We start from the raw sequence: 19,839 nt of genomic DNA, 5'->3' as shown, positions 1-19,839 counted from the left end.
TCCTATAATAGTTTGCTTTGGACATTCACCATTACAACTAAGTCCACCACTTCTCCAAGCTATGTTCTAATACACTAAGGAGGTTTTGGTTTCAAGGAGAACCACTTGTACGACTCTGTTTTTGGAAGTAAGGTCTTTACATAGTTCACCTTGGACCTTGGACATTGGATACTACAACTAAGCCCACCACTTGTCCAAGATATCCTCTATATATAGCCAAAGGGTTTGGGTTTCAAGATTCACCACTTTTCCAACCTTTCTTCCATTAAAGAAAGGAGGGGCTTTATAACTAGGTCCACCACTTGTCCAAGCTATGCTCTGATATGGAAAGGGGATTTTGGTTTCAAGGTCCACCACGTGTTCAACCTTGCAAGACTCAAGGGATACTTGGACATTGGAAAGCATAGTCCTATAGTAGTTGATAGGTGGCAGTGGGTATTACAACTAGGTCCAACCTATGCTCTCATATCGCAAAGAGGCTTTGCTTTCAAGGTCCACCACTTGTCCAACCTTGCTTCCATTAAAGAAATGAGGGGCTACGTAAACATTGGCAAGCAAGGTAGCAAGGTTCTAAGGTGTTTCACCTTGGATATTGGGCATTATAACTAGGTCCACCACTTGTCCAAGCTATGCTCTGATAAAGAAAGGGGATTTTCGTTTAAAGGTCCACCATGTGTTCAACCTTTCTAATATAGAAAGGGGATTTTTGTTTCAAGGTCCACCACGTGTTCAACCTTGAAAGACTCAAGGGATACTTGGACATTGGAAAGCATAGTCTTATAGTAGTTGATAGGTGGCAGTGGGTATTAAAACTAGGTCCAACCTATGCTCTTATATAGCAAAGAGGCTTTGGTTTCAAGGTCCACCACTTGTCCAACCTTACTTCCATTAAAGAAATGAGGGGCTACGTAAACATTGGCAAGCAAGGTAGCAAAGTCCTAAGGTATTTCACCTTGGATATTGGGCATTATAACTAGGTCCACCACTTGTCCAAGCTATGCTCTGATAAAGAAAGGGGATTTTCGTTTCAAGGTCCACCATGTGTTCAACCTTTCTAATATAGAAAGGGGATTTTTGTTTCAAGGTCCACCACGTGTTCAACCTTGAAAGACTCAAGGGATACTTGGACATTGGAAAGCATAGTCTTATAGTAGTTGATAGGTGGCAGTGGGTATTAAAACTAGGTCCAACCTATGCTCTTATATAGCAAAGAGGCTTTGGTTTCAAGGTCCACCACTTGTCCAACCTTACTTCCATTAAAGAAATGAGGGGCTACGTAAACATTGGCAAGCAAGGTAGCAAAGTCCTAAGGTATTTCACCTTGGATATTGGGCATTATAACTAGGTCCACCACTTGTCCAAGCTATGCTCTGATAAAGAAAGGGGATTTTCGTTTCAAGGTCCACCATGTGTTCAACCTTTCTAATATAGAAAGGGGATTTTTGTTTCAAGGTCCACCACGTGTTCAACCTTGAAAGACTCAAGGGATACTTGGACATTGGAAAGCATAGTCTTATAGTAGTTGATAGGTGGCAGTGGGTATTAAAACTAGGTCCAACCTATGCTCTTATATAGCAAAGAGGCTTTGGTTTCAAGGTCCACCACTTGTCCAACCTTACTTCCATTAAAGAAATGAGGGGCTACGTAAACATTGGCAAGCAAGGTAGCAAAGTCCTAAGGTATTTCACCTTGGATATTGGGCATTATAACTAGGTCCACCACTTGTCCAAGCTATGCTCTGATAAAGAAAGGGGATTTTCGTTTCAAGGTCCACCATGTGTTCAACCTTTCTAATATAGAAAGGGTATTTTTGTTTCAAGGTCCACCACGTGTTCAACCTTGAAAGACTCAAGGGATACTTGGACATTGGAAAGCATAGTCTTATAGTAGTTGATAGGTGGCAGTGAGTATTAAAACTAGGTCCAACCTATGCTCTTATATAGCAAAGAGGCTTTGGTTTCAAGGTCCACCACTTGTCCAACCTTACTTCCATTAAAGAAATGAGGGGCTACGTAAACATTGGCAAGCAAGGTAGCAAAGTCCTAAGGTATTTCACCTTGGATATTGGGCATTATAACTAGGTCCACCACTTGTCCAAGCTATGCTCTGATATAGAAAGGGGATTTTTGTTTCAAGGTCCACCACGTGTTCAACCTTGAAAGACTCAAGGGATACTTGGACATTGGAAAGCATAGTCCTATAGTAGTTGATAGGTGGCAGTGGGTATTACAACTAGGTCCACCACTTGTCCAACCTATGCTCTCATATAGCAAAGAGGCTTTGGTTTCAAGGTCCACCACTTGTCCAACCTTGCTTCCATTAATATAGCAAGGAGGATTTGGTCTCAAGGTTCACCACTTGTCCAACCTATGCAAACCTTTTTCATGTTGTAGCATGATTTTTGGTTTGAAGAGTATTTTTCTATAACTATGGATTTAACAATGTAATCTTTTTACTTACAGGATGGACTTCGAATCTGGGGAGAAAGTACATATGATACTTGACAATGAAATCGTTGGTATTGGTTGTGTGTGTAGAACAGATCCATATTCCACTTGTGGTGGTACAAAGATAGGGCTGGGAAATGTCTCCATACTAGTGGAGGAATGCTTGAAGGATGTGGTCCTACCTTTTCCTACAATGGATACTTCATCTCTCCAAGGCTCATTATGGAGTGCTGTTCGATGGTCAAAGCTTCTTTTGCAATCTTTTGTATTAAATGGGAACTTAATTGATCCACACGAAAGCTACAATGGTGATGAAGAACATGATCATTCTGATCCTCTAGTTACAGATGCAATACCTATGACAAGCCCAGAATTTGAAGCAATGATTCGAGAGTCTTGGAGAAATCAGAGGGTCCTTTTAAAAGATGACACAATGATGCAAACCATGAATGAAGGGACCATCTTATATGTATTTCCACATGATTATGTCAACTTTCAGGAACTTGGTCCTGATTGTGTGGGTGTGGGTATTGAAAGAGAAAATGCAAGCATTCATGATGTGGTTGAAGTGGGTAGCATCACTTTGCTAAAGTGGCCCATCAAGCAGACAACAATGTTGAATGGGAGCCCATTACAACGCTTTGTTCCTGTTGATGGCATGCATGCTACATATGAGGATGTATCCAACGATGGCAATGTTGGAAAAAAACTTGATGGGAGTAATGTTGTCCAGTTGTCAAGGAAGAGACGATACACTTTCATGAACAGGACTCAAAAATCAAAAGCAGCACCAGCTTCGACTTTTTACCTTTCAAACAAATCAATTCAAAGGGTATCATGCATTGATTGTTGTGCACAAAAATGCTGCCAATTTGCAGATCGTGATATGGTGACAAGGTTACGACAACAATTTTGGGGAGAGTCTCAAAAATCACGCACTAATTATGTTTATGATGTTCTTTCTATATGTTATCAGAAAGATGAGAAGTCACGATACCAATTCAGGCTAAATGGCTCTATTGTTTGTTGTAGAGCATGGTATGAGCTACATGGAATACCAAAGACATCATTTTATCGATACAAGGAGAACTTTGAAAATGGTGTGCGCCAATATGTACATGGGAACACATGTACATTGAGAAGGGGACTTCAACATACTAGTTTAGCAAGAGCACTACTAAACGAGTTTGTGGAAAATAACTCTGAGAAAATGCCACATAGAAGTAGAACACTGCTAGATGGCTCAAGAGAGACTCAATTGGTGATTCCATCAACATACAAACAAGTGGATATTTTATGTGAAATCAACACGACACTTGACCAAATGGGCTATGAGAAGAAGCTATCCCAATCTTCTTTTGGTAGAATTTGGAACAAAGAGTACCCACATGTCACTTTAACAAAGACGAGTGAGTTCTCTAAGTGCAATATTTGTAGTTCAATCAAGGCAAGGTTAGAAGCTAAACCTTCTCTTGAAGAGAGAGCTCTTCTCTTGAGGGAGAGAGAAGTTCACATGGCACAACAAAAGAGTTGCAGAAGCCTATATTATGCATGGCGCACGTATTCAGAAACTCAACCACAAAAATATGTATGCATAATCCATGATAAGATGGATCAAAAGAAGACTGCCATTCCTAGATTACGCATTGTTCCCAAGGGTGTGGATTCAGGATATAATCTGCAGGTGGCATTGATTGGCATGATCACTCATGGACATGGAGAAGGTCATTACGGACACTTTGTCTTGAATGGTTTGTGGCCAGCTGATCCAAATCTTACAATTGGCTCAATTGCTAATTGTTTACATAACCTCGAGAGGATAGATAAGCATCCTCTTGGTGATCTAGTAACAAATGGACTTCCAAGGAGCAATATTTCACTACTACATGCTTTGAACTCAAGGGATGCTTTGGACTACCATAACTTGAGTGATGGAAAAGAGCCCATTGTGCAGTCGTCAGAAATTGCAGAAGAGGAATTGGGGTCAACATTTCGCAGATTGCCAGAGAACTTGTTGCTACAATTGGATAATTGTGCAGGGGAAAACAAAAATCGATACTTATTTGCCTATTTGTCAATGCTTGTTGCAAGGGGTGTTTTCAAAACCATCCAGCTGGGATTTTTAATGGTTGGGCATACACATGAGGACATAGACGCCATGTTTAGTAGGTTTTCAGAGAAGTTGAGAGTTACACAAACCTATACTTTGCCACATTTGATGGATACATTACGAAACAGCTCATCTTCATCTCCAGCTCCATTTTTTCTCACAAAGATCCCTGATTTCAAGCAATATTGTGATGGCTATCTTTGTGATGGACAAGACATACTTGTTGGACATTCCAAACCGCTTCAGTTCAGGTTCTTTATGCAGGATGAGACACCAATGATGCAATATAAGGCACATGTAGGTGTATCAAGTTGGAGTGGAAGTATTCGCCTTTGGAAAACAGACACAGAAGGCAAGCCAATGTTACCACATGGAGATCCACCTCTAGTACAAATGGCGGAGTATGTCAAGGCCCACGAAGAAGTCATTTTGGGGCTAAAGAACTATATAAAATTTTGGAAAAATTTAGGGAATGGTTCAAGTATTCCGCGATATTATAGACCCGTGATAGATTATTGGAGTAAGGTAATTGAAGAGATTGGAAAAGCAATCATATCAGAGGGAGTCTTGTATGAAATATTTTGGCCAAAAACTCAAGAATATTCTCATCTACAAAGCACTACAATGAATTTGCAACAAGGAGCAGAAAGATTCCTAGGCCTTGAAGAGTTGAACGATCATTTTTGTGGGCCTCAACGAGATAGGCCAAGGGAAGAGTTTGACCCTATGTCTGATGTGCACCAAGGTGACTTTCTTATGCTTGTTCCGAGTGACACAGAAATCTATCCAGTGTGGCTTGCAATGGCTTTATCTGACATTGATAATGAGCCTACATCACCAAACTACAGAAAACTCTTGATTCAATATTGGGCACCTTGCGCGAGAAAAAGTGGGATGACAGATACTCAAGCTTACAGTAATTGTTGGAAGGGTTATTGGGCTGTCAACTATAAGGACCCACAAGTGTGGGAAACTATAGATGCAATTGTTTGGTCCTGGAGACCCAACAAAGAAGGACCATTTTCTAGAATAAAGATTCCAGAAAGACATGCTCTAAAAGCCAAAGAAGGCCTCACTCGTGCACATCAGCCACACTTGGATCAAAGTTCAGATATGGTATCAAATGTGGAGTAGAATTATGTGGAGCTTCTATTGTGACTATACTAGTCAATTTGTAAACAAAATCTTTTTTGTATCTTCCTTTGTTTTATGTAATTTATAGTTATTATTCAAATCCATGTGTTGTACATCCTCTTGACTTTTGGTGTTTATCAACACCACAATCCTATGAGATTTTCACTTTATTTACTAGCCACACACCTCAATTTTTCCCACTTTAAGTGGAAAATTCCCAAATTACATGAATTCGGTCGATTTGGAGATTCCCATAATGTGAGATTTTTACCAAAATACCTAATATGGTCTTTTAACATAAATGTCATACCATGGTACATAGCTAATCCAGCTAGTTCATGGAGGCTACAAGAAATTTTCAGTCTCTTGGAAAATGCATTCAATCCCTACTTACTCAAAACAACACTCAACCACAAAGGCAACAAAAACTAGTCACGACACCGCAAGGAAATCTCATCATTTCACCAAGAAAATAAATTCCAAATGCAACCAAACTTATAAAAAGGATAGGCAACATCTAAAGACACATGCCCAAGCCCTCAAATCTCCCTTTTGATCTCTAGCCAAAATTGCGACTAATATCAACAGGGCAAATTTGACCTAACTATTTTCGGTCCAAAATGTACCTGGGCCTCTTAGCAATCATACCTCAACACCCCTCATATGCACAAAATGAAGTTTTGATATGTAAAATAGTAATGAGAAAATTTAGAAGGAGGTTAGATAGAGAAAAAACATAGATTCATCACAAGAAACTTACAATGCCACGTAGAACTTTCACCTATGAACGTAATGGACGTAATGCCACTTCAAATAGACAATTTGTGAGAGAGATACGAGCTTCAAATGAAAGAGGGAGAACACACAGTGTTCTCTATAATCGCACGTAGCTTCATTATCCAAGTGAAATTACAAAAATAATACAAAAATTGGCTTTTATACCTTTCCATACGGTTTTAGGACACAAATAAAGAGATGTGCCAACTCTATCTCAACCTAAAGCTTAGTTGTTACAATCTGGAATCTTATAGCCCCGCTAGAGCAAACTCATAATTACATATGCACTTGCTTCAAAAGTCAATAAAATACAAGGGCTTGCAGCTATAATTGTCCAGATTGAGAAAAAAATGAAATATTACATCATGGGCTGGTCTTTAGAGCCTCTTTGATAGCTAGGCTTATAACACCCTTGTTTTGCAACAATGGGAGGAGGCACTTAAAATGGTTGCAATCCCTCACATGTACATGAGTTTTTGAGATTGGTTGGTTGGTGTGGTCAATGAATAAATCCCTTGATAGAAAACCATTTAGATTCAAGTCCATAAAAAGGCAAGTATAGGTAAATAGAGTAAGTTGGACGAGTACTTTGCACTGTAAGCATTTCAATGACACATTCACTCTATGGTTCTCAAAAATGAAATCAAGCTCACTTGCGAAAAAGACCAACCTTGCCTACATTGTATGGTGCAATAAGTATTCTATATTTTGTGGACAAGGGTAGTGAAGCTTGGCTCTCCACCTAGCCATATTCCACTTATAGAGGCAACCCTCGAGCCGCTTCACACTCGCCCTTGGCCTCACATTACTCCCTTCTTGGAGAAGTTTTTTCATCTTTAAAACAAAAAGTGGGGCATTTCTTCGTAAGAACACTAATGTTTTTTCAAGTGGCACCTTCTTCAAGTCGGTCTTTCCACTTATCTAATGCTTGACAATGCACATGATGATAAGGACATAAATCATCATAGTCTAAAATGTTTTCAAGTTCATGCAGCTGGGTTGGAAATTCAATGAAATCAACCAAAAGCTGATGGTCAATGGAATTGGTGTCCCTATGCAAGTGTTTACATAAATAGCTTACATGAAAACCATATGAGTACGAGAGTGCGTAGGTAAAGAAAGTTTGTAAGCCATATCCCCAACTTGCTTGAGTATTTTGAATGCGTCACAATATCTAGGAGATAACTTAGATATAGTACCAGTTTTTAAACTTTTTGAATGTTATAGAACACGTAAAAATACCTCCTCGCCTTCCATGAAAGTGACATGTCGATGTTTCTCATCATCATATTTCTTGTATCAATCATTCTCTTGTCAACATTTTAAAGAGGATCATCCATATGGTCTTGGATAAACTCCTTGACTTGATGAAAATTTTCAGTAGCCAACCCCATCGTAACTAGTGATGTAGGTTGAAAACCATTTACAAGCATGAAAGGACTAAAAATAATCATAACATGCTTTGCATTATTGTACACAAAATCTAAAATAGTAAGATAATATTCTCAATTGGATTGATTTTTGCTAATGTGCACTCTTAGAAAATCCTCTAGCACTTGATTAACACGTTTAGTCTATTCATCCATCTCTAGATGATCTGCATTACTAATGTTGATTTGTGTTTCCAATTGCTTAAACATAGTATGACAAATGAATATTACACATGGGTTCACAATCACATACAATATTACTAGTAGACAATTAATATACAATCACCCATACCGATCCATGATCTTCCACATTGTGACTTACTTCAACATCATGAGCTTCTGTGAGGGAGGCACCGCATACCTAGCTAGGTACGATTGGGGGTAGGGGATCGCCGGCCCGGTGGGGGGGCCGGGGGTCCCCTGCCCCCAGTCGTACCTAGCTAGGTATGCGGTGCCTCTCGAGTAGAAGCTCATGATGTTATTCATTGTATAAAAACCACTGGAAAAGACTTCATTTTCCTACGTGAGAAAATTTCTAAAATCTTCTTGTGAATTTGGGAAGGACTCTTAACATTGGGCTCTGTAATGGAAGATGTTTATTACCAAGAGAGAGGGCACTAGCTATGCATACTTATTGAGCGTAGAAGTAGTGATTTATGTAGAGATAGAAGTAGGTTGCGTGTCGAGAAAGACATGACTTGTGTTGTAATATAAGTTTTTCTACACAAAATAAATAGTGTTTGTAACAATATTCTCTCTCTCTCTCTCTCTCTCTCTCTCTCTCTCTCTCTCTCTCTCTCTCTCTCTCTCTCTCTCTCTCTCTCTCTCTCTCTCTCTCTCTATACACTATAAATCTTATACATGTATTTTTTTTAAAGAGCTCGCTTGGCAAAAAAAAAAAGCTCGATAGGAAATGTTTGCCCAAAAATGACGTTCGGGGTCGTCCACCTTTCAACAATCACTTATAACACGTGCGGTCAACAGATATTTTTATTTTCTTCATAAACTAATTTCTTTTTTCCAAATGTTTACTTTCTAAATCCGTTCTATTATTTGTAATTCTATAACTCTTTGAAATTTAGAAACCCCTTGGTTGCATCATTTTTGTGCTCTATTATTTTTAAGCCTCATATGCTCTATATTGCTTTTGTCTGCTTGTCAGCGGGTGATTAGCTTTTGAAGGATTTTGATACGTCGAATAAACTATTTTCCATACTAGAATTGCCCATACTTGAAGGCTTCATAATTGTTCACTCGACAAGAACTACACATCTTCAACATGCTTGCACTGCTTACTCATTGGAATAGAACAATGGAGCATTACTACAAGGGATATGATGATCCATGCGCATTTGCGATCTAGAACGACCATTAGATTGGGATTTGTCACATAGGTGCAATCCCTGCTTTGACCCAACAATTGAAAGTGATAGCTCATCAAAGTGAGGAGACTCAAGGATCGCTTGCAAAGGAGAATCGACTATATACATGACTTCTCAGTCCCAACCAGTATGTGAATAGGGAGAACAACAATAGGCCCAAAATTTGTTTGATCTCTTAGGGATTCCAACATGTCACATGTTTGATGAGTACACTAATGTGTATGGTGGTTGAGTGTATTAGAGCCTAGAGAGTGGTTGTGTACATATGATGGATGCTAATGAAAGTCCTTCAAAGCAAAAGATGGTGCGAGGGGGACCACTACATATGGATTAATGAACCAATGAAAAAGTCAGAGCTGTTGAAACTATTTTTAAAGCTATTTGTAAATGCATAAACAAAATTGCATGAATATCCTTTTGTTTTCTTCAAAGCAAGCATAAAATTTTACTAGAATTTTTCATTTTAGCCATAAACGTGAGAAAATGTTATTTAATGAATACTGATGTTGATCAACATGTTGTGTTGAAATTATGGATACTTTAATCATATTAATGATAAATATTTTTGTGTTAGGGAAAAAATCATCTTTTGCCTTTGTGCAATCCGAAGTGCATTGAGTGGAAGTCCTAATTTTCATGTAAAAATTCTAGCATATTCATTCTCATGCATAGAACATTTTTCTTTGAATAAAGGAATTTTTCTTAGAATAAAGAAGTTTGAATGTGTATTTTTTATATAAGGGACTTTGATAGCATGCAATCATCTGTTTAATTGGGGTTGAATTTTAGTTCTCATTTCTCTCTCTCTCTCTCTCTCTCTCTCTCTCTCTCATAATGCCCAAAAGTGTTGATTCAAAAGGCCCATTCTTTCCTAGGACAACTTTCCCATTTGAGTTGCTAGAAATATGTCGAGAGAATGATTCCTTAGAACCAACTAACTTTTGGATCGACACATGAAATAATGGTTGAACTACCACTCCTTGCGGAGGTAAGGTTCAATGCTCGAAAAAAACCTAGGTTTAGTGCAATCCCACCTACAAATTTGGTGTAAAACCTTCAAATTTTGTCAACAGAGGTTTTCTCACCTTCAAACATCAAATTTAGAGGTAAATTTCAAAATTTGTAGGTGGGATTGCACTAAACCTAGGTTTTTGTCAAGTTTTTGGAAAAAAGTTTTTTTCTAGCACTTGTAAGGTTGTTGTGTAGAAGATGGTCTCTTTTTTTTCATGAATTTTTTCAATGAGCCATCTTTCAAAAAGTGTACTTAATCACCAAAAAACTGTGAAACCTTTGATTTTCGGGTGCCCATCAAAAATCAACCTTGAATTACGTTTGTAAAAGTACAATTACTATGTTTTCTTTCTTCTTTTGAACAATTTGATGCTTCACATCGACTAATTTTACGAGATTGTGCTAACACATCCACACCCACGTGTCACAAGGGTTGAACCATATAGCAAACGCACTTAAAATATAGTTCCTATATTTGGAAAAAAAAAAGAGGTAAAAAATAGACATCAAGGACGAACTCCCTCAAGTTGCATGTGTGACAGAGGTGTCTTGAAAACTTTTCATTTAAACAATTAATCGTCCACAAACGTGAAGAGTACTTTACATGCACGTTCAAAAGATAATGTATCAATTAAGTTTACAAAGTCACATGAAACTTGACGTGTTGCTATGTATCCTTTTGCCTTTGCATGCTTGTGAGTGACTCGCCTTTTCTATGCACGTTCTTTCTTTCGATTGATCTATTTGCTTTTCAAATAAAGCAAAGAAAAGAAAAGGTAGTTCTCTCTTTTTCTCTCTCTCTCTCTCTCTCTCTCTCTCTCCCCCCTACGTCACTGTGTTTCCCGGACCTGCAGCAGGCGACACTACCGGATTGAACTCCTGTTGACGCGTGTCGGGGGGGGGGGGGGGGATCCCCTCCCCCTTTATCTATTAGTATAGATACAAAAAATTGTTCCAAGGCATGTTTTAACATGCCAAAAATAGAGCTAAACACAACTATGCACCAATGCTCCCAAAAAAAAACATGTTTTTGGCAAAAATATGTCAGGAAGGTTGGTTTGTCAAAAATACTTTTCCTAACCGAAAAAATCAAGGGCATATTTAAAACTCTTCCAATATGTCGGTCAAAAATTGAAGCATTTGCCAATATTAGCACTAAAACTTGTGAAATTTTGCTGGTTTTCTTCAAGGCAAGCTTGTAATCTGGCCATGAACGTGCAAGTTTAACCGGTTAACTCCGATTTTTTGAGGTACATTGGGTCAAACTCATGAAGACAATTAATGCAAAATCTTTTACTAGGGTCTCAAGGGCTCTCCCAAGGCACCTACCGAGGGACTGTGAGGGAGCCCTCTAAAGCACACAAATTCTAGAGAGAGAGAGAGAGAGAGAGAGAGAGAGAGAGAGAGAGAGAGAGATTCACATAAAACTAGCAAAATTCAAGCTAGATTCTAAGCTTGCCTTGAAGGAAACCAGGAAAATTGACATGCTTTTAGGCAAAAGCAAGCAAATCCTTCAAATTTTGATCTAAAAACCGGAAGATTTTTAAGTGAGTCTTCTTTCAAAATGTTCTTGGTGGGATCTGCACTTGTTCTAGTGTGCGCGTGCAGGCACGAAAGAGGGAGAGGTGAAACCAGTGGCTAGAAAGCATTAAAGACCCTCATTTTGAGTATAGCTTTTAAATTTTGGGACTTCAAAAACAATGCTAATAAAGGTTAGAAGGTTATTGCTTGCTTTCAGTTTCAAATCTTTTATCAGAGAGCTCTCTTTCAGGATGTGAAGATATATCTTCATTACTTCTAAAATAAACCCTAGGAAGCCTCTGCCGCAAAAAATGAGACTTGCAGCAGGCACAATGAACCACTAAGAAACAGGCCACTTCTTTTGAAAGAAACCAACAATGTAGACAAACAAAAGCAGCACAGGCACCTCTATGAGAGGGCCGATCGTAGCAGCAAGAGCCTCCTTCGAGTCAATGCCAAAGCTACCAACAGCAACTGCGATTGCAAGCTCAAAATTGTTGCTCGCAGCAGTAAAGCATTGTGTGACCGCCAGCGGGTATGGCACCTTCAACCACTTGCATAAGAACAATGACCCAAAGAAAACAGCGCCAAAGTAAAGCAGAAGCGGTACTGCAACCCTCACTACATGCCCTATGTTCTCCACAATTTGATGAGCTTGGATCGAAAACATCACAAAAATAGTGTAGAGCAGACCAATGAGAGCCCACGGTCCGATGAATGGCAGAAACTTAGACTGGTACCATCTTCGCCCAAAAGCACTTATCAAGATGAGCCTAGTGACAATGCCTGCAACAAGCGGAACCCCAAGGAAAAGCAAGACGCTTTTCGCCACAGTCCATGAACTTACATGAAAACCTTTACCCCGAGACACAACTTTGAGGTAGAGGAGTGCTACCGGAGTAAACAATATGATCTGCAAAACTGAATTGATAGCAACCAGAATAGCACAATAATCTGCATCACCGTTAGCAAGACCATTCCATATTAGAACCATTGCAATGCATCTTGCTATGCCAACGAGGATCACTCCCGTCCGAAACTCTGGCAAATCTGGAAGCGTAGCCCACGCTAGACCTGTCATAAGCGCGGGTCCCACTATCCAATTCAGCACAATGCTGATCGATACTGTTTTCACAGACCCTGCTTGTCTTAAAACCCGACCTAGGATCTCATATTGCACCTTGCATAGAACAGGGTACATCATCACCCAAAGCCCGATCGCAATCGGTAATGACACTGATGCAATTTCTGCTACTTGAAATGCCTTCTTCACTCCTTTGACATAGTATCCAAATACTATGGATACCACCATGACTACAAATATCCACACATACAGGTATCGATCGAGCACCGATAGCTGTTTGAAAAGTCCTTGCACTTCATGAAAAAAAAAACAAGATTAACTCATTAGCTCTAACAGAAAGAAAATAGTGGACTTGGAGATGCTCTTTTGTCACTCCTCACAAAATCGGCATCTTCACAGACAGCATAACTGTTCTCCCTTTTTCATACATTAAACTGGCACACAGCACAAAACACGCTCTATGCAAGCAAATTTAAGAACATGGTAAGAGAAGCTCCATAACTGCACACGTGCAATCACACACACAAATGTCAACACACACACACACACGTGCGTGCATGCGTGTATCACCATTACACAGTCAAGGATGCTCACAGTCAAAAATTAACCCTAGTTTTCCGTCGCAAGTTGTGGAGATGAAACCGCCAAAAAAACTCAGATATAAATGCAGCCACAACAACACACACGCATGCATGCGCATTCCCTTCCAAAACAGCCACAGCACATACACGCACACAGACACTCTCACTCACTCTCTCTCTCTCTCTCTCTCTCTCTCTCTCTCTCTCTCTCTGTGTGTGTGTGACTCACATTTTGTGCCTCCGGTGGTGCTTGGGTGCGATGGCGGTTCGTTCGCATCAGCGATGTCGAGAGCCATCGGCTTGTCATTCGGAGAAGCCATCGACTGCTTCTGAGGCGGAGGAGAGCTCGCCATAGGTGCCGCTGTCCGCTCGCTCTCAAAGCTTCAACATGCCTCACGTGTGTGGAATGCCGTGACATGTTGAGCTGTTGCAAGAAACTGCATATAAAAGAGAGAGAATTGGGGGGAGTTCTGAAATGTGCCCCTTTTGAGAGACGGGAAGGGTCAGATTCGAATATTGGCTTGGTGCTCGTCTCCCCGAAGGCTTGGAAATTGAAAGAAATGTAAACCAGATTCGTCAAAAGGATGGCCAACCTTTCCCCTTTTCTCGGATCTCTTTACACTTTTTCCTTTTCTGAGGTAGGAAACAACACACTCCGATGGACCCGAGGGTGGTGAACCCATCGGGAAATAACCCTTGAGGCCTTGGTGCCATATGAGCAACCGAAGATTGGCTTTTGCTCCAGCCAGTTGAGCTAACGGTCGATACCCATATTAGCAACCAAGGTGGAGTTGAACCCAAGAGCTTGGACCTCAAAGGCTTTCGCTCCAACCAAGTGAGCTAGCGCTTGCTACACCCAGTTAATTCGGGATCATTTTGGGCACATCTCAAATGAAAAGAGAGAAACATGGCCAAATCCTTGATGTTTATTTATTGGAGCAACTTAAATTGCAAAGGATTTCAAACGTCTATGGTGTTTCTCATGTTAAAGTGTGCGCAACATGTAACATGTTCACATGCAAGGTTCGACCAAAAAGCCGTTAACTTTTCTACGTTTCTACCTCACACCTCGTGATTTTCTCTCGAGAAAAATGGCATTCCCTCTTCAAGTCACTTCTCCTTTCTGTGATTGCCCTTCTACTCCTCCCCACCAACATGAAGCCTATAGGAAATCAGCTGCCAAAAAACCTGGTCTTTTTGGCATGCTAAAGCATGTCATAGAGACAAAGAAGAAAGGAGTACAAATTTTTTTATGCCAATTTTGAAGTTTATGAGTGTGTCCCTTCATTTAAGGCCTAACATATTGAAGTTTGTGACTTGGTCTCTTCATCTAAGAGTCAAGTCCCATTGAGACTAATAAATTTAATTAGATTTAATTCTACAAATCAATCGCATACAACTTGGCACTAAAAGAGGGAACTTTCTATGTATGAGCTAAACCCTTCCATTTTTCTTTTCCAAATCCACCGTGCGAGAGCCTTCTAAGAGGTATCCATGATGTGAAGGTGTGGCTCTTCCACAAAAAGTGCAATTTCAAACTTAACTTCTCATTGATTATTACCCCTCAAAATGCTCTAATACAAAGCAAAAAGGAAATATTTGTAGCTTTAGAACTTCAATGGACTTGTCTTTTTATCACATTGCATCAAAAGGAATGGTGTGTGGGTCTTTCAAAAGCCCATATCTCCTGTCGGTAGGATCCGAGATGCTAATGTTCTAAGAGATGGCGTTCTAAGCGCCATACCTTTCATCCTGTCCCCTTTATCATTCCTCAGCAAGGGCATTGTTTCTCTCTACTAGCATCCTTCTTCAACACCCCCAAGGGGGAAAGGGTCATGGTCCTACAGAATGCCTTGCGTAATGGCATCATTGTCAACCCACCTACTCAAATCTTTGCAACAACTCGCTCTCTAGTGTTAGTAGCTAAGCTAATACATGCCGCTAAAGACATGACCACATGCGATTGAAGTGGGATTCACAACTATAATTATTATACGTGAGCTTTTATTGAGTAGATTGCGGCCAATGACTTCCAGCTTGTAACTTAATTACCAAGGCACTTAGTTTGCCAGTTTTATGATATTGATTGGCCAAAGGACCAACTTTTGAGGATTGGCAAAGTATAAAGGCCAACATTTGTAAATTGAACCTAAGTTTTGGAAAATGAAAGTGAGCACTTGTCGTTTTGAGTACTTTATCTACCCTCTTGCTTCTCATACTTGTATCTCCCTTGTATGAAATGCTATTGTGAATACAAAACTAGCCTTGCGATCGTAGGTGTACGCTCTTCAATTCACAGTAAGTCTCTTACGAAGTTTCTATGCTTTTTTCGTGTCCGTATTCTTGCTATTTTGGCTCCTTTTGCCGCTTACATCATACATTTAGCATTTACCTAATTGGGGTGCATCAATTGTATGATATGCCAAACAAAGGTAAAGCCATGTGGTGCTCAAATTTGTATGGCTTCATGAAGGCATGTGTAGTTACTTTAGAAGTTGTCAAGGGGCAAAGAAAAGCATGATCACATTGCTAGCTAAGGATTATTGGAAAGAAAAGCCACAGCACATACACGCACACAGACTCTCTCTCTCTCTCTCTCTCTCTCTCTCTCTCTCTCTCTCTCTCTCTCTCTCTCTCTCTCTCTCTCTGTGTGTGTGTGTGTGTGTGTGTGTGTGTGTGTGTGTGTGTGTGTGTGACTCACATTTTGTGCCTCCGGTGGTGCTTGGGTGCGATGGCGGTTCGTTCGCATCAGCGATGTCGAGAGCCATCGGCTTGTCATTCGGAGAAGCCATCGACTGCTTCTGAGGCGGAGGAGAGCTCGCCATAGGTGCCGCTGTCCGCTCGCTCTCAAAGCTTCAACATGCCTCACGTGTGTGGAATGCCGTGACATGTTGAGCTGTTGCAAGAAACTGCATATAAAAGAGAGAGAATTGGGGGGAGTTCTGAAATGTGCCCCTTTTGAGAGACGGGAAGGGTCAGATTCGAATATTGGCTTGGTGCTCGTCTCCCCGAAGGCTTGGAAATTGAAAGAAATGTAAACCAGATTCGTCAAAAGGATGGCCAACCTTTCCCCTTTTCTCGGATCTCTTTACACTTTTTCCTTTTCTGAGGTAGGAAACAACACACTCCGGTGGACCCGAGGGTGGTGAACCCATCGGGAAATAACCCTTGAGGCCTTGGTGCCATATGAGCAACCGAAGATTGGCTTTTGCTCCAGCCAGTTGAGCTAACGGTCGATACCCATATTAGCAACCAAGGTGGAGTTGAACCCAAGAGCTTGGACCTCAAAGGCTTTTGCTCCAACCAGGTGAGCTAGCGCTTGCTACACCCAGTTAATTCGGGATCATTTTGGGCACATCTCAAATGAAAAGAGAGAAACATGGCCAAATCCTTGGTGTTTATTTATTGGAGCAACTCAAATTGCAAAGGATTTCAAACGTCTATGGTGTTTCTCATGTTAAAGTGTGTGCAACATGTAACATGTTCACATGCAAGGTTCGGCCAAAAAGCAGTTAGCTTTTCTACGTTTCTACCTCACACCTCGTGATTTTCTCTCGAGAAAAATGGCATTCCCTCTTCAAGTCACTTCTCCTTTCTGTGGTTGCCCTTCTACTCCTCCCCACCAACATGAAGCCTATAGGAAATCAGCTGCAAAAAAACTTGGTCTTTTTGGCATGCTAAAGCATGTCATAGAGACAAAGAAGAAAGGAGTACAAAATTTTTTATGCCAATTTTGAAGTTTACGAGTGTGTCCCTTCATTTCTATACTCTTTATAATGGAGCTTAAAATTTTCAAGGAAGGAGAGACCCTCCACATGTCACACTCTGCTTCATTTCAAAGATAGCCTTTAAAAAAAATTAATTTGAAATCCAAAAGTAAAGGGTAAGTACTAAAATAGTAGAAAATGAAAAGACTTTTCAGTCCTGTCTATGTAAAGTCAAAAGAACTTATATACTATATATTAAAGAGCTTAAATGAAGATTGGACAATGGAGGTATCCACTTGTGGAAGCTAACCGTGCTGAACCTGAATGTGACATGAAGAGAAAAAAGGTGGAATAGACAGAGCCAATTTTCCAAGGATCCCAAAAATATAGTATAGAAGAATAAAAGCAAGGTGACTCAATGACTCCGTCCGGCCGTAGGTGATGCACCAAGCAGGGATTCAAGGAAGAGGTAGCACTGTCGCAGTCTCCAAAAAGCAAGGTGGCATTGGACTTGCCAACAACCTGACATATGCCTAGGTTTACAAAGAGAGTTTTATCATGTTGGACCAATTACCCAGTTGCCATCTTTTTCAAACTTAAGGGCATGCATGCAGCTGTGTGCATCAGCGACCAAGATTTGAGCGAGTCAAGGCGCGTGATTCTCCCTCAGTCTCTCTTGATTCATCATCGATTGCAATCCATCCCATGACCTGCTTACCCTTTGGGCTGGTATTGCTTCATCGCTACTATGGCATCCAACAGATCTCTCTCTCTCTCTCTCTCTCTCTCTCTCTCTCTCTCTCTCTCTCTCTCTCTCTCTCTCTCTCTCTCTCTCTCTCTCTCTCTCTCTCTCTCTCTCTCTCTCCCCCAGTGGTAACTGTAGGGGACATCTCAAATGTTTCTGATCACGCCCTCCTCATCCGACATATTGGTTGCACCAGCTTTCAGTGCACCAATTCTTTCAGGCCGCTATGGCGTGCCAGCCTCAATGCGGCTATGGCTACACCTACGCTTTTGGGTTGCTACTTTGTTGCAGGACATTGCTTGCCGGTCACGCTTACAGCTTCAAATTTTGGGTTACTCCGCCTTCAAATTGATCAAGCGAAAATCTGCTCAAGCTGAGAATGGCGTATTGCATGTTGTGTAGACTGTGCTTATTGGTTGCTTTCTGCTTCTTCTTTCCTGCTCTCTCAAGCACCATTTTTTGCAGACATTAATTCAAGGCCTAGATGAGCCAAATCCGGACGCTCCTAGCTTAGAGCTCTCATTCGTCCTCCTTAGAACATATGTGAATTGCAGCATGATATGCAGGAGCCACCCTTTTCGTCTCTTTTATCAGAGATTTTGACCCAGACGGTGATTTTGAATTTTCTTGATCATGTGTATGGCAGCCAAGTATAGATTTGTTGCCATAAGATTGCATGAGCTATCCGTAATAGAGTAGTGGTGGGGTAGTACCACCTTGGTTGCCATTTTGAGCTGCCTACACATAACCTACACTAAATCCAAACCTCGCACCTCTTGCAATTAGCACTCACCTACAACCACCATATTGGCATGGAGCTCAACACTCTACACTTGAAAGAAAATTAAACTCATAGTTCTCTTTGATGGGGATACAAATGGCCCCGGGTAAATAGGCCGCAGCTATGAGGTCCTTGAGTTTCATGTTTTAAAAACCCCACCCCTTCTACACACTTACCACCCAAAAGAGTTTAATCTCTTATGATCATATATTATCATGGCCCAGTCTCTTTTCCTCTTATCGCACAAACCCCTCTATTCCTCTTATCGCACAAACCCGCTACTAAAATCTCGCTCCCATGACATCTTTGACTGATCAAATATCCATAGGCAAATCTCTCTCTCTCTCTCTCTCTCTCTCTCTCTCTCTTTCTCTCTCTCTCTCTCTCCCGAAGTGCAAGACATCTATTTGGCCATTCGGGCTCTCTGGTAGCACCTAAAACTTCTTCGTACATATACGGAAACCAACACGGAATATGCAACTTAGGAAGGTTGAGGGAAAGCACTTAATTGCTTATTGAATGTGGTTATTACAAGATTTTCAGACAGACGCTCCAGACTTTGCCTAATGAGTTGCCTGTTGTATATCCACATTAATGGGTACATTGTGTTCTCTTCAAGATTGTGGTGTAGATACATCATTGTTTAGTAGGTTAGCTTAGGTGAAAACAATTCCAATCTACTGCACGGTGTTTTTGCCATTTGATAGGTTGAAAACTATAAGAGGGACTTCAAATGCCCGTAATTCCTATGCAAAGGTCATGACCATTAATTTTTGGCTTGGGCTAATTTATGAACTATGACAACGGTATAAGAGATTTGCAAGCACCTCAACACCAAGATAATTGAAGGCCTCGACTTTATTGTGAAGTTGAAATCACATTGATGCATCACGCTCAAGAAGTTGGTTTTTTTATGCTATAGGATAATTTGCACCAATGCCTATTTTGAAATATTTCAATAGATTTTAAAGTGATTCTAGCTCTTCAGTGTGTGTGTGTGTGTGTGTGTGTGTGATGCCGTCATCGCTCCCCCTCTTGCATGGAACCTTGCCTTCTTTGTGGTTGGTCAACATCCAACTTGCATGGAACCTTGCCTTCTCTGCGGTCGATCAACATCCAACTTGCAAGT

General features: G+C 40.6%; 1 protein-coding gene across 1 annotated transcript; it reads right to left on the bottom strand.

The window, feature by feature from the left end:
• Positions 1 to 12,004: 12,004 nt before the first annotated feature.
• On the bottom strand, positions 12,005 to 13,908 carry LOC147459399 (uncharacterized). Its single transcript, XM_086510666.1, has 2 exons — positions 13,707 to 13,908; positions 12,005 to 13,189 (listed from the first exon to the last, which is right to left on the bottom strand). Exons 1-2 carry the CDS (start codon positions 13,828 to 13,830, stop codon positions 12,153 to 12,155), a joined length of 1,161 nt encoding a protein of 386 aa, XP_086366792.1. The 5' UTR covers positions 13,831 to 13,908; the 3' UTR covers positions 12,005 to 12,152.
• Positions 13,909 to 19,839: the final 5,931 nt, after the last annotated feature.

This window comes from Adiantum capillus-veneris, chromosome 4 (genome assembly GCF_014529385.1).
Source record: "Adiantum capillus-veneris isolate H3 chromosome 4, ASM1452938v2, whole genome shotgun sequence".
Lineage (NCBI taxonomy): Eukaryota > Viridiplantae > Streptophyta > Polypodiopsida > Polypodiales > Pteridaceae > Adiantum > Adiantum capillus-veneris.
This window is presented reverse-complemented; position numbering and strand designations above follow the sequence as displayed.